This window comes from Cimex lectularius, unplaced genomic scaffold (genome assembly GCF_000648675.2).
Source record: "Cimex lectularius strain Harlan isolate CLEC.00 unplaced genomic scaffold, Clec_2.1 scaffold150, whole genome shotgun sequence".
Taxonomy (NCBI): Eukaryota; Metazoa; Arthropoda; class Insecta; order Hemiptera; family Cimicidae; genus Cimex; species Cimex lectularius.
This window is the reverse complement of record NW_019392717.1, coordinates 947,748-972,795: the sequence shown is the minus strand read 5'-3', so window position 1 is coordinate 972,795 and position 25,048 is coordinate 947,748. Positions and strand designations below refer to the sequence as shown.

General features: G+C 37.2%; 2 protein-coding genes across 8 annotated transcripts; both read right to left on the bottom strand.

Moving 5' to 3' along the window:
* Positions 1-1,686: 1,686 nt before the first annotated feature.
* LOC106664531 (elastin) lies at positions 1,687-9,677 on the bottom strand. 3 transcript variants are annotated; one of them, XM_024226571.1, is made up of 6 exons: positions 9,603-9,677; positions 7,732-7,791; positions 7,253-7,354; positions 6,953-7,190; positions 6,279-6,657; positions 1,687-5,693 (listed from the first exon to the last, which is right to left on the bottom strand). In XM_024226571.1, the coding sequence occupies exons 1-6, from the start codon at positions 9,648-9,650 to the stop codon at positions 2,348-2,350; spliced, it is 4,173 nt and encodes a 1,390-aa protein (XP_024082339.1). In that variant the 5' UTR covers positions 9,651-9,677; the 3' UTR covers positions 1,687-2,347. The 3 variants fall into 3 exon arrangements, with proteins under 3 accessions (XP_024082339.1, XP_024082338.1, XP_024082337.1); XM_024226570.1 differs by having other exon boundaries at positions 1,688-4,542; positions 4,873-6,657; XM_024226569.1 differs by having other exon boundaries at positions 1,689-6,657.
* Positions 9,678-14,396: 4,719 nt separating this feature from the next.
* LOC106664327 (U2 small nuclear ribonucleoprotein auxiliary factor 35 kDa subunit-related protein 2) lies at positions 14,397-24,029 on the bottom strand. 5 transcript variants are annotated; one of them, XM_014390012.2, is made up of 3 exons: positions 23,847-24,024; positions 16,998-17,275; positions 14,397-15,815 (listed from the first exon to the last, which is right to left on the bottom strand). In XM_014390012.2, the coding sequence occupies exon 3, from the start codon at positions 15,808-15,810 to the stop codon at positions 14,500-14,502; it is 1,311 nt and encodes a 436-aa protein (XP_014245498.1). In that variant the 5' UTR covers positions 15,811-15,815; positions 16,998-17,275; positions 23,847-24,024; the 3' UTR covers positions 14,397-14,499. The 5 variants fall into 5 exon arrangements, with proteins under 5 accessions (XP_014245498.1, XP_014245490.1, XP_014245506.1 ...); XM_014390004.2 differs by lacking the exon at positions 23,847-24,024 and adding an exon at positions 19,881-19,969; XM_014390020.2 differs by lacking the exon at positions 23,847-24,024 and adding an exon at positions 17,363-17,917.
* Positions 24,030-25,048: the final 1,019 nt, after the last annotated feature.

Genomic DNA, 25,048 nt, shown 5'->3' with positions numbered 1-25,048 from the left:
TTTAGAGGATATACCTACTTGACTGTCTCTTCCCTATTCTCTTTTATTTTTATTTTTTACTCTAAGCCTAATCAAAATCATAACATTGTCACTTTGAAATGAATTGAAATGTAATGTGTCTAATTGCATCACAGCACACTGGAGTGGGTGCAGTTAGATCAGGTGCGTTGCTCTGGATCTGTTCGGCTACTACTTTGGTTATCAGCCAGATGGTCGAATTCTCTAAGGCTGCTTCTTGCTTGAGTACCTGCATTGACTTTCTGGATCACTTGCAAAATCAATGTATTCAAATGTACAACTATGATCTTCCTCAAGACAGACATTGGTCCAGTGTTGACTTTTCTATGCAATAGTATGAATTGGAAGACAAAAGTTGAAATGTAATTGGTCAAGCGGACCACGAAATTAATGAATTTAGTTGAAATGTATATTTCATCGCCTGTGTGGATAGCAATATTATAGGACTGTCTATGGTCCTGAGTGTATCTTTTTCATCGTTCATAATCACGTCTGGTGTTGGACCACTCCCTGATATGTTGTGTTGTCACAGTTGATACATGTCAGTGACTTGCCTGGATGAGAGATCTCTGTTGGATTTGCTGTTTTTGGGATATGTAAAATATCTCTATTCTCACTTCTTCTTATCTCCTTGCTTCTTCTTTGGACAGGATGTCTCCTCCATTTTTATAGAAACACTGGCTTTCTAAAACTGATTTTGTGCATTTTATACCGAATCTCCCTATATATTAAAAAGTATACAACCAGGGGTCCAATTCAAGTTGCAGTTTGATTTCTTTCAATTACCTTAAAATTTTGAATTCATTTCTTTGAAATTAGTTTTAAAAACTCAAACTCAGTGTTCTCAATATTAACAGCATTGAATTTCAATGCAAAATACTTATCCTGAACCCAGTTAAATATTCCTAAATATTAATAATTGCAGCAGAACTGACAACTGTGAGATTTCTCTGTGTGGTCTACAGGGAGATGAGCATGTAATTTAAAAAAAAAAATTAAATTTACAGCACACACCTAATATTTTACACTTTTTCCAGAAAACTTGATTGCCATTGCTTTGCTTTTGCAGTCGTACAATATATTTTAAGATGCTAAATTACATTACAAAAAAGATCGAACAAACTTTTAATTTAGCTTTTTGTTAATTTTTTTTTTTCTGGCTGTTACATGTAAAAATAATCAAAATCAAGATGATTTTAGGCATTGAGTATTTCTTATTGCTGTCAGGTCAGTTAAGTTGTATAAAGCTGCCTATTAAGCTAAAATTCTGATGCCCTTCAATCAAAAACAAAAAAGTTTTAATTTTATCAATAGTTACACACAACATTTATGACGTATGTATATAAAAAATATGGGCTTTGGGGAAAACAATACTAGGATGAAATGAAGTTTACAAAAAGTCAATTTAATCTTGTATTATTTAGAATACAATTGTTAGTTTAATAGTCTCTAAGCTTTTGTAACCAGACGTATGAATAACAAATGTATTTAGTATTTGTACACTAAATTTTATAATAATACTAGTCGAATAAAATGAGTTTTGTTCTTAAAAACAAAAACAAAAAACTTTTTAAAAAAAATTCTAATATTTTCTTTACAATCAGTGTATTTATGCTAGTCATTTTATATATTTTTGCCACAATTCTATAAATTGTATGTATTAATTTATATTTATGTTTTATTAATAATCAGATAATATCGTATTATAATTTATATAACATACAATTAGTTATTTAGTCTTAAGGCATAACTAAGCTGTTGTTTGTTTTTAAATTAATAATTTGTTTTTGCCTGTTTTTTTTATATATATATATTTTTTTTATGTTTAACTAATTAGGGTAGAACAACTTAAAGACATTTGCAAAGCTATAATTTATAATAGCTTTTTATAAAAAAAAAAATATTTTTAACAATAAACACTTGATATTGAAATAATATTTACACAGGGTAAAAAAGCTTAACTACTTGTTTAATTAAGTTAGTATGACAAAAACTACAAATATGTATGTAAACTAATGTATTTTGTTTAATATTATGCTAAATGTAAAATAATAAAATTTTTGTATCATTGAAGTGCAACGTGAAAGTTTCTTCTTAGTTCCTTTTTATTTTTTCTCTGATTATTCACATTTTTCTTTCCAACAGTAAAATGACAAAGGTGACAACTGAAATTACACATGTTACTTAAATTACATTTTATTAGAAAATAATAATATAAATTAGAGCTACTAAAGGAAACTACAAAATAATACTTATTTTGCATTATTTACAATTATATACAAATTGATTTTTTAAGGAAGAATGAGTTAATTTCATTGGTTGAAAAAGATTATTCTGCACTACACGGTGAACCATCAGGATTAGTTTGTGGTTTTGGTTTGCATATTTTTGTCCGGCCATTTGAACCGGAGACAGCGGTGCATGTGAATGTGAAGTAGCCACATGTTGACGATTTTGTATAATAAGTATGCGCGTACTTTTTTGTTTCTGATTGTTTTTGATCATTGTTCTTGATCTGCCCTGTTATACTGTTTGTTACTGTTACAAAACTATCGTAGTTATTTTGTGGGCTGGCTTTAACTAGTCCGTTGTTTGTCGCTACAAATGGGTGTCTGGATGCAACGGGTGGGTAAAATCCAGGAGAAAACTGTTTGTAGCTTTCGACACCTTTTAGCTCTTGTTGTCTTGAACTAGGCGCTGATAGTTTTATGTTACCGGATCCAGGTGAAATGACGACTGTCTGAGTTTGTGCTTGGCCACTGTTGGGTGGTGCGATTGCCTCGGTTTTATCACCAGCCACCGATGTTACTCTTCCCCTAAATCCATTGGGTATTACATAGCCTCCTGTTCCTGGAACTATTGTACCAGAGTGCAATACGTCGCCTTGTTTTAAAGATCCTGAGGTTCCTTGAATGATTAAAGTATCATGTTTATTGTCAGGTTTTAGAATTATTTGTTGTGTTTGTGTTGGAGAAGTCTTTGAAGTATAAACTGGAGCAGGTGTAGTAGTGGTAGTTGTAGTTGTAGTAGTAGTAGTTACTTGGTTGAAACTTGATTTCCTTGATAACACAGAGGGATCTTCATCTTCTTCATCATCATATTCTTCATCTTCATCATAAACATCTTCTGACTCATCTTCTTCAACTGGCAAATTATTTACACTTGATTTGTCTTGGTTTGAATTGATTCCCAATGCTGTCTTTCTATCAGATGGTGAATCGTCAGTCACTGGGGATGATGTTTCTTTTTTAACATTGTGTGGTTGTTTTAAATTGGAAGGAACCAGACCTAAATTTGGATTGTCCGAAACAGAGACCTCTTTTCTGGAATTTGACAATTGGTGAGAAATGTTCAAATTATTATTTTGCAAGCCTGAACTGTTGTAAATTGAACCAGGCAGTGAGAGTTTATTAGGGAATTTCAATCCTGAAACCCCGCCAGACCCGGACTGAGCAGCACCAGTATAAGAAATACCATAGCGGAATGATCCTTGGATCTGGCTCTGTGATTGTCCAGAGGATCCAGAACTTTGTGCTGATGCTGATCCACCTCCTTTGTATGGTGATGTATGACCATCAGTTGATCCGTCATAAGGGAAAAAACCAATTTGAGCTTGACTTGATGTTGATCCTGGGCCTTTGGACTGGGCATCAGCTAAGCCCCCTGCTGAACCAGCCTGAACTTGAGTATTTGTGGCAAAATTTGATCCACTTGTTTGGGACTCTGCCAAAGTAGCTCCTGTTTCTGTACCAACTTGGACTTGAGTTTGAGTTTGACTAGTTCCTGCTCTTCCTTGTGCAGTACTTGTGGCTCCTTTGGCATTTCCTTGAATTTGACTTTGAGCACCTCTTTCATTATCACTTGTTTGAGCTTGTGCACTAAATGTACCAGAACCTGAATAAGTCCCTGATACTTGTGTCTGTGCTACACCAGAACCCAATTTACCTTGAGATGAGGCACTAGCTGTAGTATCATTGCCATCGAAATTAACATTCGTCTGAGCTTGAGTATCACCAGCACTTGGCACAGACAAATCACCGTACCCTCCAGGCTTATAAATATCAGTTGGTTTTCCTGCTCCAGGAAATTCTCCTGGACTTCCTGAATCAGGGTACTCTCCAGGCTTGCCACTTCCCGGATATCCTCCTGCACCTGGATAACCTCCTGGATATCCTTCTGCACCTGGATAACCTCCAGGATATCCTCCTGTACCTGGATAATCTCCAGGTTTCCCAAAACTTGGATATTTTGGTATTTCTGTACCCGGATAACCTTCTGGTCTTCCAGCTCCTGGGTGCTCCCCAGGTCTTCCTGCCTCCGGATAGCCACCTGGTCTTCTTGTACCTTCTCCAGGTTTACCACCACCATGATACCCTCCTGCTCCTGGATAGGCTCCAGGTCCTCCTGTACCTTCTCCAGGCTTACCACCACCCGGATATCCTCCTGGTCCTCCTGCTCCTGGATAGCCTTCAGGTCCTCCTGTACCTTCTCCAGGTCTATGAACACCTGGATATCCTCCTGCACCAGGATACCCTCCTGGTCCTCCTCCTGGATAGGTTCCAGGCCCTCCTGTACCTTCTCCAGGCTTACCACCACCAGGATATCCTCCTGGTCCTCCTGCTCCTGGATAGCCTTCAGGTACTCCTGTACCTTCTCCAGGTTTACGAACACCTGGATATCTTCCTGGTTCTCCTGCACCTGGGTACTCTCCAGGTTTTCCAATACCTGGATATTCTGGTCTTCCAACACTTGGGTATTCTGTTGGCCGTCCTACACCTGGATATCCTTCTGGTCCTACTTCTGGATATGATCCTGGTCTGACTGGGGCTGGATATTCTCCTGGCCTTCCTGCACCTGGATATTCTCCTGGCCTTCCTGCACCTGGATATTCTCCCGGACTTACAACACCTGGGTAATCACCAGGCTTTCCTACACCTGGATATTTTTCTGTTCCTCCTACACCAGGGTACTCTCCAGGTTTTCCAACACCTGGATATCCACTTGGTTTTCCTCCACCTGGATATTCCCCTGATCCTACTGCTCCTGGGTATCCTGCAGGTCTTGCTGAGCCTGGAAGTCCACCTGGTCCACCAATACCAGGATATTCTCCTGGTATTCCTGTATCAGGATATCCCCCTGGCCTCACCTGGCCTGGATATGGTCCAGTGGTTCCAGTCCCTGGGTATTCTCCTGGTCTTCTGCCACTAGGATATTCTCCAGGTCTGCTACTTGTAGGGAGACCGGGTTTATATGTATCTGGTGGTTGATATACAGGTTTTTCGCCAGCTTTACAAACAATGTATGATGGATCGCATGGAGGTAGAGGGTATTTTACTTGTTCTCCAGGGTAAACTGGTTTTGATATTGGGTATTCTCCTGGCCTCCATTTGTCTGGATACCCTGTAGGCCATCCTGGTCTTGTTGTACCTACAGGATAACCATCAGGGATTTTTCCTCCAGGAAGTGTTGGCGTACTACCTTCAGGAGGCCAAGATCCAGGAGGCACACCTGGTCTTACAGCATCAGGGTATTCTCCAGGTTTTCTAACCCCTGGATACTCCCCAGGTCTTCCTACACCTGGATATTCTCCTGGCTTTACTGCACCTGGATATTCTCCTGGCCTTCCAGCACCCGGATATTCTCCCGGCCTTCCTGCACCTGGATATTCTCCTGGCCTCCCTGTACCTGGGTATTCTCCCGGTTTTCCAGCTCCTGGATATTGACCTGGTCTACCTGCACCTGGATATTCTCCTGGCCTACCGGCATCTGGGTACTCTCCTGGCCTAACTGCACCTGGGTATTCTCCAGGTTTTCCAACTCCTGGATATTCTCCTGGTCTTCCTGCAGCCGGAAACTCCCCAGGTTTTCCAGCCCCCGGATATTCCCCCGGCCTTCCAACACCTGGATATTCTCCAATTCCCGGATATTCTCCTGGCCTTCCTGAACCCGGATATTCTCCTGGCCTTCTTGCAACTGGATATTCTCCCGGCCTTCCTGCTCCTGGATACTCTCCTGGCCGTCTGCCACCTGGGTACTCTCCAGGTTTTTCAGCTCCAGGGTATTGGCCTGGTCTAGCAGCACCTGGGTATTCACCTGGTTTTGCAATACCTGGATATTCTCCTGGCCTACCTGCATCTGGATACTCTCCTGGCCTTCCTGCACCTGGATGTTCTCCTGGCCTTCCTGCACCCGGATGTTCTCCCGGCTGTCCTGCACCTGGATATTCTCCCGGCCTTCCTGCACCTGGATATTCTCCTGGCCTTCCTCCAGCTGGATACTCTCCAGGTTTTCCGGTTCCTGGATATTCCCCTGGCCTTCCTGCTCCTGGGTATTCACCAGGTTTTCCACTTCCAGGATATTCTCCTGGCCTTCCTGCACCCGGATATTCTCCAGGTTTTCCAACTCCTGGATATTCTCCGGGCCTTCCTCCAGCTGGGTACTCTCCAGGTTTTCCGGTTCCTGGATATTCCCCAGGCCTTCCTGCTGATGGATATTCCCCTGGTCTTCCTGCACCTGGATATCCTCCTGGTCTTATTAAACTTGGATGTCCAACTGGCCTTACTGCTCCATAGTAGCATTCATCGCAGGCATCTTCACTTCCTGACTGGCTTTGGGCTTGCCCCATTCCCATTACACCACCTGCAGAGTATTACATTTATAATTACATTGATCAAACTCAGTGAAATGTGTATTTCAAAAAATCAGAAATTAATAGCTTTTGAATGGTGGTAAAATTAGTTTCACTAATGTTCTAGTTTTGTTTTTTATCCAGAACAGATTCACCCAACCAGAATTATTGATATTTTGTATGCTGAAGAAAAGACAAGCTGCCTCAAAATTTATAGTTCCATACAAAAAGAAAACTACAAGATCTTTACTTTTTTATTTCTGAATTATTTATTTCTCAACTATTATTATATGTAGTTGCACTCACTGACTGTTGCTCGTGATATGTCTGGGCTGGCTACAGCTTCTGCAGTCCCTGCTTTTTCTTTCTGCCCATTGTTGAAGGCAACGTACTGTGTTTGTGTCTGCCCTCTGTACCTCTTCCTCCCAACAGTTTGCCTTTTAACACGATTGGCACGATCGTATCTCTTTTGTTCGTCCAACTGCAAAAAGATTTCGAGGCCATGGCATAGCACAGACAACCTTTTGGCAGATTCTCCTTTCACCTGTCAAAACTGCCATGTCAGAGGATAATGTCAATATTTGCAAAATCAAATTCCATCCTTACTGTAATGACGTTTCTAAGCAATTCCTCCGAAAAATCTTCACTGCCAGCACTTGATGGTATTCCAGTCAACACGCAGAGTTGCCTCTCTTCATCCCTATAAGCCTTATTTAAAACCAATATAAAATCAAATTATGCCTTTAATACACAAAAGTTCAAAATATATTTTCTTGTTTTCCCTAATATCTTAACAAGTGGTAAGATAATAATAAAGATAATATGTTAATAGTAACACTGGTTAATCCATCCAAGGGATTTGATCCAGATTTGATTTTACAAAAAAATTCAAATAAAAAACTAAATTCTTGCTTTCTGTCTGCAATTTTTATAAAAGTAAGTTGTAGTTTAGTAGCTTTAGGTCCAGTTGTCAGGTGTTATCAATGTGCAATACTATACCGTATAAATTTTAAATATTTGCTGTGTTTTATTTTTATTATTTTTTTAATACAATAAATGTTGAAAGCTTTATTACCGTCTATTACCTCAATATTGTAAAGGCTCCTTCCTTTTTCCAATATGGAGAACCTGTATTTGAGCGACTCCTGGAAAATAAAGGCAAAAAATTATTATGAAATATCGTAATAAATTAAATTTTAAAAATAAATGTGGGTCATTGCCAATTTGATTAAATATGGTGGCCGCTTTTAAAGAAAAAGGTTATAAAAGGTCAAATGACCCTAATCTCAAACTATCCTCATATCGGTTGTCTTTGATTCTAGAGGAATTGCTGAGAAGGTTTATTTTAAAAGAAACAATAAAAACCAATCAATTTACAGATTTTTGTCAAAGTAGGTCTTCAGATAAAGTGGATATCAAATTAAATTTATTTTATTTTTAATGAAATATCTACTTTCTTCTTGTTTTTTTTTGTTTTTTGTTTTTTAGATTGATAAATTTTCATGTGTCAAGTTTCCTCTTATTTGTGTAGGATTTTAATATATGTACCATCAAATGCCACAGTTTATGCATTTTGGCATTTTATATTATGCAAACACAATTTAAAAAAAATAGTTACTATGCAAATTTAATATTTACCAAATGTCTAAATTTTAAAATAGCTATCCTGAATTTTTTGGCTTAACCAGTCATTATACTCAACTTAATATTTAATCAAGCACTGTTATAAGCAATCTTAAACTCAAATCCAACTATAAATTAATTGATCAGTGAATTCAACCGACACTGGGTTCACTTTCTGGAGTAATGCTCACTGAAGGTGGTGCAAAAACGAAAAAACTTAAGTACCCAGTACCAAATCTACATGTATAAATTAATTCATTTTTTAACTGATCGAATATACAATTTTGTTATAGTGTTAATTATAGATTAATTTGTTTATAATATAATTGGGAAAATGATAGGGAAACAACCGCATCACTGTTTGTATGTATTCAGAAAATGTATGTTTTGATTTAACGTTAATAAATGAATTAACTGTTAATCAGCTTATAAAGAGATTTTAAAGAGGCTTTATGGAAAAAAAACTGTCCAAATTATGCACTAGAACTAAAAAATTTGAAAAAACTGTCCAAATAATGTGGTATAACAGTTAAAAAGTGAAAAAAAAAACATTCCAAGAATGCATTAGAACCACTTAAAATTTGTAAAAGCTTATATGTATCCCCATGTATTAACGTACAATTCGATATTAACTTTAATATATTTTTTTAAATATACAATATATAAATTTTAATTATCGTTCATCACAGTAGAAAAAGTTCGCAACTTTCAACTACTCGGGTTATGCAAAACCGCTTTACCGAAACGCTGTGATGGTTTAATCTACATTATTTTCTTGACGCCTTAAACGCACACATAATACGTACATGTATACATTTATATATCAATATATGCTTATAACAAATGAAAGAAGAGATTTTTACAAAACCTAACATTTCTTATCCCTACAAAACTGATTAATTGACACTTTCAGCATATAGTTCAGTTCTTTCGACGACTTCTTATATCAGAAGAAAAAAATTTTCATGTTTGACATAATTCTATTTTTTTAATAATAGCTGATAGGATTTTTATTGTAAAAAAAATATGGTAAAGAAGAGACTTAAAGTAATTTAGAGCAAAATCTCTCTTTATAAAATTTATGTGCAACGTTAAATTTAACAAAACACGTATGTTACAGATTATAAATTATTTGAATTTTATTATAAACGATTCTTTTTTGACACCATCAATTTGTACACTTCAACCAAAATTTAATTAAAAACCGTTAAACGCAAGGAATAAAAATTGACGGAATCCACGTCGGTTTTCGGCCTATATAATTCCTAAAATTGGATTTTTAGAAAATTTTAATGTTAATGCTTTATTGTTCGATGTTTTAAGTCATACGCACCGTACTGTTTAATAAGACGAAGGACAAAACGAGCAGGAGATTCTTCATTTCCGCTGTGATGCCTACAGCGGGCGAACCATGAATGAGTTGATCCTTTTGGTTTTTGACCCAGATCCATCTCCCTCCATCGCGACCATTTTCCATCCCCATACGGAGTTACGTCACCCTCTTTGTTTCGATCTTTATCTGAGAAGAGCGATAAACGCCTCTTCAGATGTGCCAGATGTATAGAATCGGGCCATTAACAGAACCCGATATGTATAGGGTTTTCTAGGATTTCGTTTATGCGGTTGATAGCAATAAGAATTGGGGTTGGTTGGGGGATGGGGGATGGGTTAATCATAAGCACACGCATAAACGTTGACAGGAAAGGGTAGTTTTTCTATCATTCTTATGTTAACGTCTATAGGAGTTTTGTTCCTTAGGCGTAAAGAGTGATCGTATTTTTTTTTTCCCAAGGATAATCATTTAAAAAGTCTATCTCTTGCAGCACAAGAAGCTGTTGGAATTTTACAAAATAAAAATTGGATATTAATAAGCATTTACGCTCGAGAAAAAACTACTTTATTACAACTGAATGAATTTTAAGATCGAGTTTAATTTCAAAATATATATAAACTTGAAAAAAAATAATGAATGCAAACAATCTCTTGGGAAGAAGCCATCATTGACATATACATGAACGACAGGTGTAGTGAAGGTTGCCGAAGTCAAAAAAAGGTAAAAAAGAATGCGAAACGGTCTCTCTCTCTCTCTCTCTCTCTCTCTCTCTCTCTCTCTCTCTCTCTCTCTCTCTCTCTCTCCTCAATCAATCTATCACTTTTGCAGTTCAGGTCCAAGGATGTGAGTGGATGCAACGGTTTAGGAGTTGACACGGCGCTCATCAATGTAGGGTAAAGGTCCAGGGTTCGAATCCAGCGGCCCTCAAAAAATCCCCTAGTGCCGTGGTACTCATATCAGAGTTGTTTGCAAGCTGTTAGGCTATCAATCAGTCAAGCAAACATTTAAAAAAAGTTATCAAAATTAATCATTTACAATTACGACCTCATAATGCGACACCGTTAGGTGTATTTTAGGGAAGAGTTTTAAGCCCCTTGTTTTTCTTGCTCTGCGTCATCGCGTACAAAAATGCCGTTTCTGTTTCAATTTTCTGGAAATTGTAAAACTTCACTTTTTGGAACGTTTTGCCTTTTCTACAGCTCCTATTTGTCGAGTGGTAGACATTGTAAAGAAATTCCTATCATAAACATATATAGGAGGTCTTGACGTCCAACGAGCCGTTGTTTGCCGCGGAGAGGGGTCAGAACCACTTTACAATTCCATAAGCTGTGCCAGTATTCGAACGCAGAACTGCTTGCTGGCAAATATGAGTCGGACACCTTAACCACTTTTAAAGCAGTTCTCAATAGATTTTCTAAAAAATTTCCGACTTCTAATGGTTTCTGTACAATATTCAGACAGACGATTTTACGTCAATTTTGTAATAAAATCTAAGTTCCTATGAAATTTTACATCACAATAAGAAAGCTCATCGTGGATTTTGTTTTGTGTAAGTTCAATAATTTAAAAAAGTCTGTTCTACTCCTTGAGCTGTAAGATCATACGCAAGATATGTAAGATCATTATCATTATAGATGAACTCAAAAATAGATATCGACGGTTTTCCTAAGCTTTTTTTAACTTTATCGTCTTACTTACGAAGTTAAGCTGAAATTGAAAGCACTAAATACTTACGACCTATCTCATGGAAACGTTTTAAGCACTTTTACCTGTTCTATACTCCCGTTTTTCTCACGTCATTCTTGACTAATGTGGCTGTTTGATCACGAACTAACGATTCAATATCGGATCCTAAAATCACCTATCGGAGCTACCGATTACGTTTTCCCTGCAGCTGAAAGTATGTTAAGCATTCCCACTCCAGCATTGATAGAACAGTTTAAAGCCTTAAGAGTACTACTGCATGGATCCCAGCTTGGAAAATTGATGATGTGGGGCCTAACGGCTTCGCTAGGTCTGACTACTGCTGCCACTCCATGTTCCATTTTAGATCAGTGTCAGGGTGTGGGGGAGCCACACGATAATTATATGTAATATTTACACTATTTACACCCCCGTTTCCCTTAAAAATCGAAACGAAGACCCGACAACCCACCCTTGTGCCCAAGGATTGCCTTTATTTCGGGTGCCGTACCTACTCGCTCCCTGAAAAGGACTGAAAATGATATCCTTCAATTATGTGGTGCAACTGAGCAACATTTCTCTAAAAACGGGACTGCACGGGTTTTGACCCAAAAGGTGTCCGTTGTCAGACGGGTATGGCCGATTCCTTCCTCGGTGAGCCGTTGCTCAGACGTTCTCTTGACACGCAAGAACTTCTCGTACGATTTTATTTATGTCCTTGAAGTCTGCACTTTCGTGTCATCCTTTCTATTTAAAGTGATGTTTTTTCAATATCTAATGTTTTTCAACAAGATGCGGTTCAATAGCGAAATTAGAAACTATGATAGTGAGGAATAATAAACCCTTCTACCCGTTTCTACCTTATAAGAAAAGTCCAAGAAAGCTTCTAATAAAACAATACTGGCTACAGACCAGCAGATGACCATCTCAGCTGTTCCATGGTACACAGGGATAAGGTCTTCACCTTGGAGAAATATAAGCATCAACTTCTTTCTGCTGTACAACATCGCCGTCATCTTTTATCCAAATCTACTCAATCTACGTAACTTAAAAAGACCCAATTTGTAAACATCAAAGGTTTTTGCGAGTGAGAACATTCAGATACGTGTCATTTATGTTGTCTATCTATATTGTCTAGTCCTTAAAAGTTGAATACATTTTTAAATTCTAAAGGTTATTCTTCAATTTTAATAGGAAAACTAAACTTAGTTCGTTGAAAAATTGAAACCTAACAGGCAATGAAAGAGAAACAATTTTTAATCGCACGTCAGTTTTGAATTTTAAAAACAATTAGGTTTAAATTAGAAGCAAGTCCTGGGAATATATTAAGCAAGAGCATGCCAGTCATAACCGGCCAAATAGAATAATGATTTTTTTCTCTCTCCCGTCGCTGTGCAATTCATAACTAAGGAGGAGGAAATGACACATTTAGCCTTACTTAATGTAAGCTGCACTGGGGCTCTTTCATTTTGGAACGTTATTTATTGCACCACTGGCATATGTCAGTGTTATCATAGGCTTCCCTTTTCGCTCTGTTAATTGATGCCTATTAATAACACGCTCTTATTCTGTCGCCGGCTAAATGTTTATGGCTTGCTCTAGTTGAACTTTTATTGGGGTAGAATGTTGACCAGTCGCTAAATGGAAAAATGTGTAAATCCAGTTTCTTTTTGTTTATTGGTTAGAACGATCGAATCGCCGCCATTGTCTTCCAAAGTTTAAATTCCTTCCAAACGATTAGTTATATTTACAACTATTAAGATTTTGAAATCATAAAGTCAATTGGAGAATCGTATTTTGCCACTAAAATGAAACAAATACAAATTCAGTAAATGGCTCTTTCATCATATATTATACAAGTTGTTTGATCTCTTGTAGTGCTACTCTTTGTTTTCTCCTAGTCCTAAAAAATATAAAAAGAAATGAGATGGCTATAAAATGAAATAATAAGAAAATTCTGAGACCTTCCAAATAAACACAAAATGATGTTCGGAAAATCAAAATTCTGAAACTGATCTAAAATGGAACACCGATTGGAACCAGACATAGAGAAACCTTTAAGCTTTCTTCATTTTCCAAGGTGCACATGAGAAATAGTTTAAAAAGGCTTAAAAGGTGCATAGATATAAACATTCTTAGACAGCTGAGCATCCCTGATGGCCTTAAACTTCTCCACATTCGTTTTAAAGCTGGCCTGGGAATCTTCAGCTCCAGGAAAAACAACCAGGTAACTCTGATGCATGTACCAGTACAAAAGGGATTTAAAGAAACAGACAGGATGACAACTAGCAAAGGCAGGGAAAAGCCCTCACACCCTTTGAACCTGAACTGCAAATTGGAACACTCCAAAGCAAACTACGAGCAAAACGTAACAAATAGATGGAAAAAGAAATGCCCACACACTGAATGAACTCACCATCCTGGCATATGTAACTTAGAATTGTTTTTTTGTATATTTTAACTAGCACTCTTAGAAAACTAATGGTCGATAGCTCAATATTTTTCAATGAAAGATTAGTTTTGACGTCCTTCCTACACTAGCCGAGTAAATAAATTACACTAAATATCTAGGACTAAAGCATTTTTGGGGAGATTTGTAGCCTTAAATTAGGAATTTCTTCTAGTTCAGGAATTTTTTGTTTTCTGTCGAGTCAAAAATGGTCTTTATTTCTTTAGGCATCATCAGTTTTTATTGCCCCTATATTTTTATGGTGGACATAAAAGTTGGAACTGTTGTGTTGAATATCAGTGTGTTATTGTCATCCCTGGTGAAAAAATGGGTTGTGTTAACTCTTTTATACATAACCCTTGCCAAATTAAATCTCTAAATTATTTAATTTTCATTATTCTGTAGTGACGGGTAACGAAAATTATGTAAATGTGTACTGTCTGAGTTGTATGTTTTTACGAGTATGCTGAAGTAATCGTGAACTGTGTCTTCATACCACTTTTAAATTCTTCTTGCATATACCATTTTCTACTTGAAATAAAAATGCTTTTTATTAAATTGGTATCTGAAAAAATAGTCTTGACTTGGATGTTCTAGGTTGGCCGTAAGCGTAATTAAATTTACTGATAAATAAGAATAAATAAAAGGTTAAAAAAACTTAATAGTTGTTATATATTTATTTAAATATATAATTATTACAGTATAAATCAGTCACAGCCTATTGACATCAACATTATAGGTCAATATAAAAATACACTAATTCAGTCATGTTCCATTCCTTAGCATTCGTTCAGACTCATATTTATCTTTTTTCCTCTTTTTCCTCCTTGCTTTGCTCTTTCTGAATTCTTTAGAGTGACTCCTTCTTTCTGTCGTTCTACTTTTTTCTCTTAGTCTACTTCTTTCACTATGCCTACTGTTTTTCTTGTCTTGAGACCGACTCCGCCTTTCATGAGATCTGTTCCGTTTATTATTGTGTCTATCTCTGTTGTAATCGTCAGAATCAGAAGAATCGGACCATTTCCATTCCTTTTCCTTAGCAGCTTTCTTCGAGTCGTCAATAAATGTGTACTCACCATGTGGATTACGAAAAACATGCAGAAAATTACATACTCGTCCTTTTGGGCACGCTTTTCTAAACTGGAGGCCACATATCGCCCTGTTCCAATTTGGTATGTTTACAAATTCCACTGAAATCCTTTTCCCAGCATAATATCTTCCATTTAAACCCCTGAATGCTGACATGGCAGATCTTTCTTCTCGAAACTGAACATAAACATTTCCCCTCAGATGTGGTTCCTCATTTGAGCACACTTTTAACACATCAATTTTTCCAAACTTTAAAAATTCATCTTTTATATCATCATAAAAGTCACGGAAGTGCTTATATTGCTCATGGGTGTCATACTCTAATGAAATATCAGTGTCATATTCAGCTTGATTACTACTTGACAGGGAAAAGTGAGAATAAAAACCTGGCATTAGAATGCACTTACTTATTCCAGGTCTGACATGATTTCTTGAACAGCTAGTTTTAAATCTACAAGCACCCACTTTTTGAAAAAAAGGGCAAATTTCTTTTCCAGGTTGAGTCTCCGTAGACACGTTGAGTTCAGACGGTAATTCCCTCAATTCTCCACTTATGAACAAATCCATTTCAGCCAAAATTCTGTCCATTTCTTCTTTTTTCCTTTCCTCTTCTAATTTCCTCTTTTCCTCTTCTTTTAACTTTTGCTTTTGTTCCTTTTCCCATTCTTCACGAATGAGAGCTTGCTGTTTTTCCCTGACTTCAGCCTCCTGTTTAGCAAGTTCTTGTTTTTGCCTCCACCTTTCTTGAGCCAATCTTTCTTCAGCTTCCCACTTTAATTTTGCCTCATTGGCCACCCTTTCTTCCTCTTCCTTCGCAAATTTGTCCAATAGTTGTTGTTCATAAAGCCAAGTCTGATATTGTGGACAGCTTTTCAACATTTTCTCCTCCTCTCTCAGTTTTTCGTCCCTTTCGATTGCGCATTTTTTTCTTATTCTCTTTCTCCTAAATTTCTTTGCAATTTTCCTCCATTCTTTGTGATGACCCATCAAAACTGAAACCATAAAAAATAATTCATAACGTTTAACAAACAAAAATTATAATAATAATGAAATAAAATAATAATAAGTTTTTTGTTTTAATAAGTTGAGATGACTTGGTGTTGCAGGGGTACCAAAGTCGCAATAGCTCAAGCAGTTAGAGCAGCGGTGTATCGAGTCAACGGTCGGGGTTTGTGACCCATGTGAGACTAATCAATTCATTTCAATCACACTTTACATAAAAATTAGGAATCACTTTGAATAACTACTCTTTCATCAGCTAAGACCAATTAAAACATATTAATATAACTACTGAAGGACCTGTTGGACTTCACTAACATCTCCCCGCAACCACTTCAAGTTCATCAAGGATTCAAATGATTAAACATAATTTGAATATAAGGCAAAAGAAGGTAATTTGAAAAAGTTGTAGGTTGAGATGATGAGTTGGTGTCAAGGGGGTACCAAAGTTATGATGGCTCAAGTGGTTAGAGCAGTGGCATATTGAGCCGAAGGTTATGACACTAATCCTTTCTTCTTAACCACACTTTACATAAAAATGATAAATTACTTAAAAAGTAAAAGTGGACTACACACTGCATATAATATTGAACTGCAATAAAATAAGAAATATATTTGACTTCTTGAAATCGTTCATAATTAAAATTCATCTTTTTGCATCTATATTCTATTTGACTTTCTAAAAATAATTTTTTTTTGTGTACAAAACCAACCTATTGTTAATAAAACATTTTCATTGATGTTATAATTCATTATCTGTTAAAAAAAATTAGGTTATTTAAGTCGGACTTCTGGACTTCTCAAGGAAATGAATAATGGATGCTCTTCCATTTCAAAGATCATACTGTAGACACCTTAAAGCTTTTTACCAAGACTCCAGAGTGACTCCCAGGAGGAAAATCATCTCAGCCTACATAAGCTAGCTGAAGACTAAGCATTAAGCATCCTTTTACTGGTCACAAACGGTCAAAATTTACCTTGCAGGCTTACAGAGAGAAAAAAAACGTACTCAGAAAGCAGGAATTTAGACTCAAATGACTTAAAGAAAAAAAAAGGAATTAATGAACATGGCATTCAGCAAACATGCAAAGACCCTCATACATCTGTATTATAGTAATACAGATTATAAGATAATAGATCATACAGTACAAATTAAAATGCATCCTTCCAAATACCTTATACCTAATCCTTTGCTTACACCTAACAGAACATTTCTTCTGAGTTCACAAAGGATCGGATGTCTTCAAATAATGCCCTCCTGGTGAGAGGGTGCCACAAGGCAGTGTGTTTGGATCAATCTTGTACCTCAGATATCCTGACTACAACTTCCATTCTCCTAACTTTTTTCTGATATCCTTTGATCCTAATCCAGCAATTGCTTCAGAGAAACTTCAGGCGAATAGCTGAATGGAGCTAATTCTGGTGCCTTAAGATAAATGGAAGCAAATGTCCTCTGAAAAAAAACACCATTCTACAGTATTACTTAATAATACTCCTGTTTCTAAAAATTCCTTAGGTTCTATCTCAACTCATATCTAACCTGGAATTTAGACACTTAGGACTACTGGATTCGTCATAAGATTACTTCAGCAACTTCACTGAATTATACTTGACAATGATAACTATTAGGATAAAATTGGACTTTTGCTTATTAGATCTTAGACCTCTTTCAGATGAAGTGATTTGACAGATTCAACTAAGTTGTCTGGTTGACTAAAATAGTCAATACTCCTTGGTCACATCAATGAGACAAGAACTGACAGAACCTGCTGATGGATAGAGCCAATGCTAACAAGGAGAAAAGTGCAGGCCTCCATGTACCACAAAAAAGCAGAAGCAGTGGTGGCAAGAGGATGTCGCCAGGAGGAATATTGGACCACTGCAATGGAATGTGGTCTTGGATGAAGTAGGTAAGTAAACTAAATGAAAGCAGAATCTTGCCCAGGGAAATGCAGATGACAGTGTTATACTAGTCAGGGGGAAATTCACCTAAGACCTCACCCACTGAACATTAAGCATGGTAGAGCAATGGTGCTCACAACGGGGGCCTTAAAGCAAACCCCTCAAAAACTATATTAATTGCATTTACCAAGAAAAGAAACAAAGAAATACAAGGTCTGTGCTAGCACAATGAAATGATACAGTTAAAAAATGAGGTTAAATGCCTAGGAATTATCTTTAATAAGAAATTAACCTGGCACCTTCATCAGCACATCAAAACAAAAAGTAAAATATCATTATATACCGATTAGGTAAGTACATCTCAGTCCTTCAAGCTGAAATAATCATGGCATCAATTGTTGTGCCTTAGAAAATTTTAAAAGGGCTACACTGACAAAAAAATCACATCAAAATTTGTCAGTGAATACATCCAAAATTTCCAAAACCTGGGAAATCACAACCTGACATGTTAGGTACCAGGGCACTAGGGAATTTTCAAAAAGGAAGACACTGACAATATACATGCCCTGAACCTATTTGTGGGAAAACAAAAACAAACACTGAATCCTCCATCACAGAAGGGATCCAAAAAGGACAAAAGAAGTAAATAAACTGTAGAGGTGCTATACTCAGTAAAATTATGCTCGAACAACCCTCACCAACACTAGCAAACTCACTGCTAAGCTAGAGAGGGGTAAACTCGTCGGAGTGATACTACTTATCGCTGGCATCCAAGAAAACATCTACATAACATGGGTATATTCAATGACTTTTTTTTTTTTAACAATGGATACCAGGGACTGGAGGAATTCCCTCCTGAGCTCTGCAGCTGAGCTGTACAGCTTATTGTACTTTATCCCTGGATCCACATTTTTGGGGGAGTGCTCGCAACACAAATGTGAACTTGAGCCCCCGTGAGAAATTCATTTTTGAAGGGGGTTGGGACCAAATTCAGGGTTGCTGAGATCCGATCCCGCCCCTTCCATTGATGAGTGCCATGTCAATTTCTTTCAATTGCGGCCACCGGTCCCCTTAGGCGTCAGAAAAAGTCCAAAGGCGACAGTGGGGATCAAAGTCTGACGTCTTAACCACTCGGCTACCGCAGCCCCTCAATGATGACCCTACTAATTAGTGTAACCATTTAACAATTTGTTGGTTAATCAAATAGGAAAAACTAGCCACTGTTAACTGTACAATGGAGACATAAGTGGAAACAAAGAAAACCCAAGGAAAGTAAGTATAGCAATGACAGTCAATGACCTAGTACTTGTGAGGAGAAGAATCGTGTTGATTGTATTGAACTAAGTAACTAGGAAAAGTACAAGCCAAAAGACTGCTGTAATTGGAGAATAAAAACCCCCACTTCCTAGTATCTATCATCTCAACTTGTAGACTGCCATGTGAAGGCTTTTCTTGGCCGGTTTCACACCAGGCAACTTTTGGAATCAATTACTCTTCTCAACGGAAGTCAGTACAATGGTAGAACCAAAGGAAGCATCTGCAAGAAGAGAAGTAAAATAATGAAACCCAGTTGAATAAAAGTATGGGTTCATCCACTGTTAAAAAACTGAGACCCAGGTGCTTTCTCACAACTACTACTGTGCCACTTCACGCCAAGCATCACTCCTTTTTATTTTGTTGCTATTCCCCTTACACCCCCCTTTCGTATACTGCGGGACTATTACGAATTTTTTCAGCACTGAAACATGCAATTTCAATGCTTTCTATGATGAATTCAGTTCACTCAACAGGCTGAGTTGTCAAACTGTGGGGATGTGAATTGTAAAAAGCATGCCTGCTGGCCATCTGCCTGGGTGAACTAGTTAACTGATGAAGAGGTTCCAAATCATCTGCTAAATGGCTACACTCCTTCAACTATTCAAATCAACTAACCAACTTCTAGAAAGAGGTCTTAAATATAACAGGTATATGGATCTAATAAGCAAGATGATTTAAACTATTAACGTAAAATCTATCATTTTTCAACAGTTGTAACCTCTTAATTTAGTATTTTACCAATGTGGTTGTTTTTTGTTTATTTTTATCCAAAATAATTTTAATTACATTAAGCATAGAAATAATTGCTATCAACAAACCTCACAGTCTAACAAACTTACTTAATACATCAATAAGCTGTCTCTTAAATAAACTCTGATGAATATCATTAAAACTGTAACTATTTACATTAGTAGTCAAGTATTCAAAGTACATTCAAAATCAAAATATTGTTGATAAGAGTAGATAACAAACAGCAACAGACCGTTCAAAGCAATTGCTTTGCTGCGACACCTAGCAGTTCTTCATGGGACAATCTCGCTCCCGCTTTACTCAACTAAATTCAAATAAAAGTTATGTTTTCGTAATAAAATGCACAGTTACAACTTAATTTTATATTTTTAATGTAAAGATTAATAATAAACACACTGTCAATGTATTCTTGTAAAATTATTACATACTGCTAAATAAAATATATATGTGAACGTTTATGCATAGGTTAGAAGGTTCAAGCAATATTCAATGATTATTGTTCACTATATTTTTATTTACTACCAAATTTTCAATATTTATTTGTACTTTGCAACCCAACCCGATTTACTTTTGATTGACTATGGACTTCATTAGTGCCCTGCATGGAGGCCCTGACAGAAGTCAGCGACACTAATGACCTGACCCTGGCATGGGTCCCTGGACATTCGGTGCATAGAGGCAACGAAAAGGTTGACATGTTGTCCAATAATGGAACCAACATGGACTCTCCGGGCCCAGAACTACTATGGCCTAGCAGCCTGCCATAAAAGAGGATTCATCTTAAAATGGATCCTAATTAGTCCAAAACCTGGTGGAACAATACCACAGGTATGAGGCACGCGAAGAGATTCATAGAAGGACCATCCGCAAAATTTACAAAAGAATTACTGGAAGGCAACCGCAAACGAACCAGGATTCTGGTTGGACTCCTGACATGGCACTCCTTCTAAGAAAGCACATGCACTGGATAGGGGTACAGGCAGAAGAAACACTGTGCAGATACTGCCAGGAAGAGGAGGACACCGCAGCACACATTTTATGTTTCTGTGAGGGTATATGTAGATGCAGGTTCTTGCAACTAGGTCAAGAAAAACCACAAGCATGATCCTACACCAAGGAGCCGTTGGCAAAGATGAGGAGGTTGGTTAATAACCTAAAGCTGGCCAGTGAGTTATAAATAACAGAGAAGCACAATAGATCTATTCAGGTCGACGTGCAGTAGGCCTTGAGGCCGCCTCTTTTATCCCTATCCCCTACCCCTATCCCTACTATTGCCCTATCCATCAGGAACTTAATTAGGTACCATAAATCCAATTTCTTGTTACGAAGTTTAAAGGTTTAGACTTGGCAAAGTTGTTTAAAAAAAGCCTCGGCTTTTAAAAAGGTCAAAAACATCACTGAACTGGCTTTTACACTGAAATACTGAACTGGCTGTATACACCTAAATAGCGAGTTGGTCTATTATTGGAAATCGTTGTTAACTGTGTTTATTTGTTAATTTTTTTTTTTATAGGCTCAATTTTGTTCATTATGCACTCGAGAACGCATATGGGGAGACCGAACTTATGACTTCTCGCGAGAATCACCTATCTCATTGTCTTGGTGGTATCCATCAACTGCCCAAGTTAGGCCCAAGGGACTATTGAGATAAGGTCATTTCATTCCCCGCTCACTCATTCTTAAATAAATATATTCTTTCTTATTTACATACCTTTCACTCAAGTATGGCGATGGTTACTATTCCTAGAGTTCTAGCCAAGACGTCGTGCAGGACAGGTGTCCCCGTCCAGAGCTTTCTTCTTGAAGCGGTTAGGGAGTAACTCGCAATGGGACTGAAAGGGCAATATAAAAAGTTGTCAACAGCTTTACCGAAGCGTACAATCGATCGCTGGAATAACAGAAATGGCCTATGACACGGTCCCAAGAACTTACGTAAACATACAGCACAGAAAGAAAACTTACAGCTCTAGGAAGAACAGTGGAGAACTGGAGAAAAAAATGGAGACAAAAGACAAACATTTTTCCCAACTGTAACTTCCAGATTGAAACCGCGATTCAAAATAACACAAGCACTAAGTGGCCATAGCAACAACAAGGCCTATCTGCACTACTTCAACCTGGTGATCCTTCATGCACCTGCGGCGCACTCATTCAGCACTGGAACCATCTAATATTTGTCTGCCCAAAGTATGAAGACATCTGAAGAAAAATGGAAAGGGATCTTCCCCTCCAGGTACCTCATGCCTGTTCCAACCAACCTGCTATTGTCGCTGTCGTTCTTTACATACTTCAAAGAGTTCATTAAGTGGACTTAAATCATTAAAACCAGTTAGTGTAATTAAAGAAAAAATCTTGTTTACTTGAGACTTCTCTAGCGTAAATAAAAAATAAACTCCTCATGTGCAGGGCTTTCTACACTTGGGGCGAAATAAAACATACATTACCTAGTCTAACTGAGGAGCCGTTGGTACTTGACATTCCGCGATGGATTCTCTTGTACTACACTCACATTCACATTTAAATACTCACGAAACAGTTAAAACATCTATATCACCAAACTATATATACAATAATAAGATAACCTGTAATAAACTAAAGATCTACATACACAGAATTACCCCAGTTCCATCCAGAAATAGGGAACCCAATGATTCGCTGTCTTTCTCGAGCACAATTCTCATGTCTGGTGGCATCCTACTAGCTCTCTATATGGAGCCAATGACACCCTTCAATTAAGTGGGACTGTGTTTGTTGTTCTAGAGTTTGCTGAAATTTTGTTAAGAAGAGGATGAAATCTCAGAAACGAAAAATGAAAACAGAAATGGGCATAAAACCACTACCATTGAATTCCGGATGTAATATATAACCCCTTTAACATTATTTTTATCCACCGTTCATTACTACAATGCACCCATTGTAGATCATTTATAACAGTCCGGGTTGTGTAAAGTTTATAAAGTATAGTTTCAAAGTATGCTAGTATATTGTCAAGGTTTCTTCTATTTCCTTGCAGAATTTTGTTGACCATTGAATACCCATTGAATCTGCAATGTCTTGCCAAAAAATCTGTAACTCTGATGTTTAGAATTTCTGCAAGGAGATTCTTGAATTGGCTGTGCCCAGTAAACCGTTCTTCTTTGGTTTTGTTTGTCTTTTTACGATTTGAAAAAGAAAAAACTATTTGACTATATTTCACATCATCGAATACCCCAAAGATGGGCATTGACCAAAGTCGCGAAACTAAAGTGGGCTTTCTTATTAAATTATTAGATTGTATACAATATTTTAAGCATTGACAACCACTGTCTAAAAATTTAATTAATGAGATAACGATAAAACCAGACGCAGTAGATTAGTTATTCAAATAGAACAACGGGTATTTATCTTTTCTAGTCGTTTTGAAAGCCCCACGGTACGTGCAGCCTAATGTAGTGCAATTTTCGCATTACAAATTAAAATATTGTCAAGTTAAGATTAACAAAGAAACACTTTTAGACTTCCAATGATTTTTAAATACAAATATCGGTTGCAAAATAACGCTTTATGTACATTTCAATACTGAAAATATCCAACGGCTAAACGTAAAGCCCTCTGGTGTAAAAGTCCCTCCTCGAATTCAAGTTTAATGATCAAAAGCCGATATAAAAAGCGTTAGCTGAAAAAGCAATCTTGATCTCAAGACTCAAGCAGAAACAGAAATAGCGGTACCACGTGGTCAGTTGTTTCTGTTTCCCCGACTTCCAGCGACATATGGTACACTCCCTTCCCCTTTGAACTAAATAAGGAACCGAACAATTTCTATTCCTGTATTATACTTCTTATCTTCATCCAGTTCTTAGATGGAACTCTGGTCTGTGGAAACACTTTGCAAATTTGACTTGAGGTGTGTAAAAGACAAAATGTCTAGAGATGCTTGACGACTTGACGAAAGGTGCAAAATTTAGTTGACACCTTAACTATAAACATAATCCAAAACATTTTCTTTTATTTACGTTTGTTTAAGAAGCAGCAATAATAAACAAAACCGAATCGACATAAAAATAAATACAATTTACCTTAACTGTCGAAAACTCAAAGCTGCGTGACAAAAATGGACAAACTGCCAGCATCAGATTCATCGTAAGTATTTCTGCCTGCGACACCTCGAAGCCATCCAAACACAATTATACTCCCTCTTTATAAAATAAAAATCATTATGATAACTATAAATAATACCAATATTAAAAATGAACTCTTTTTTTAAAAGTTAACATATGGCATGAGTCCATTTTGCAATAAGAACAGATACCTAATGGATAGGAGTGAACGTTTGCGTGTCTTTCTTGTCGTTCTTTATTTTCAGTAGTTTAACTCTTTCGAAGGGGACTGAAGTAGTCGAGTGGTTAGCGCGATAGACTCACGGCTCGTAGATGGACGTGGGTTCGATTACCACCGTTGGCCCTGGTCCTTTTTTCACATTACCCTTCCACCAACTACTATGTTTAAGATGATTTGATGTAGATGTACTGCAACATAGCAACATATGGATGTTACAGATATAGATGTTATATTGCTGCTGAAGTTATAGCGGTTCAAAAATGAGTTTAAATGCCTAGTCTTTTACATAAATACAAATAAAGGAACCGGATCAGTTAACTAACTCAACAATAAACAACATTACGGAAGTACACCTAGGTCATTCAAGCTGAAGTACATACTATCCATGCTTGTACTACAGAAAATCTTAACAGAAGTTACAAAAAATCCTCAGTAGATCAGACAGCCAAGCAGTCCTAAAAGCATTAGCACGATAAAAAGTCAACTCGAAATAGAAAACGTAACGGCCTGACAATATCTATGGTGCCTTGGCACAAGGAATTCCTGCTAATGTACAAGCAGACCAACTGTCCAGAGGAGGGTCTGCAGGACCAATAGTCCCAGAAGATATACTTGGGATAAAATCAAACATACCCCAGCTCATATGGGTCCACAAGGGGGAAAGAGAGAGAGAGAGAGAGAGAGAGAGAGAGAGAGAGAGAGAGAACTGGAAAATACATTGCTTCAAACAAGGTAGAACTCAGTGAAGTGATAGGGATATATGTCGGCTACTGACATCTGAGGAACCACCTACACAATATGAGTATATTCAATGATGACACCATTTAAGGACCGTTCATTGAAGACACAATCATGTAAAAAATTGCAGCAATGAAAGCCAATGACTTATTACTTCTTAAGAGAAGGATCGAGTCAATTGAACTGAACTAAGGAATTAGGA

Coding starts and splice junctions, on each gene's coding strand:
- LOC106664327 (XM_014389966.2), bottom strand. CDS start 19,974: ATGTACTTTGAATACTTGACTACTAATGTAAATAGTTACAGTTTTAAT. Junction 15,816..19,880: donor ACAGCTTATTGATGTATTAA/GTAAGTTTGTTA, acceptor TTATGGTTTCAG/TTTTGATGGGTCATCACAAA.
- LOC106664531 (XM_024226569.1), bottom strand. CDS start 9,650: ATGAAGAATCTCCTGCTCGTTTTGTCCTTCGTCTTATTAAACAGTACG. Junction 7,792..9,602: donor TCGTCTTATTAAACAGTACG/GTGCGTATGACT, acceptor TTTATTTTCCAG/GAGTCGCTCAAATACAGGTT. Junction 6,658..6,952: donor CATATCACGAGCAACAGTCA/GTGAGTGCAACT, acceptor AATACTCTGCAG/GTGGTGTAATGGGAATGGGG.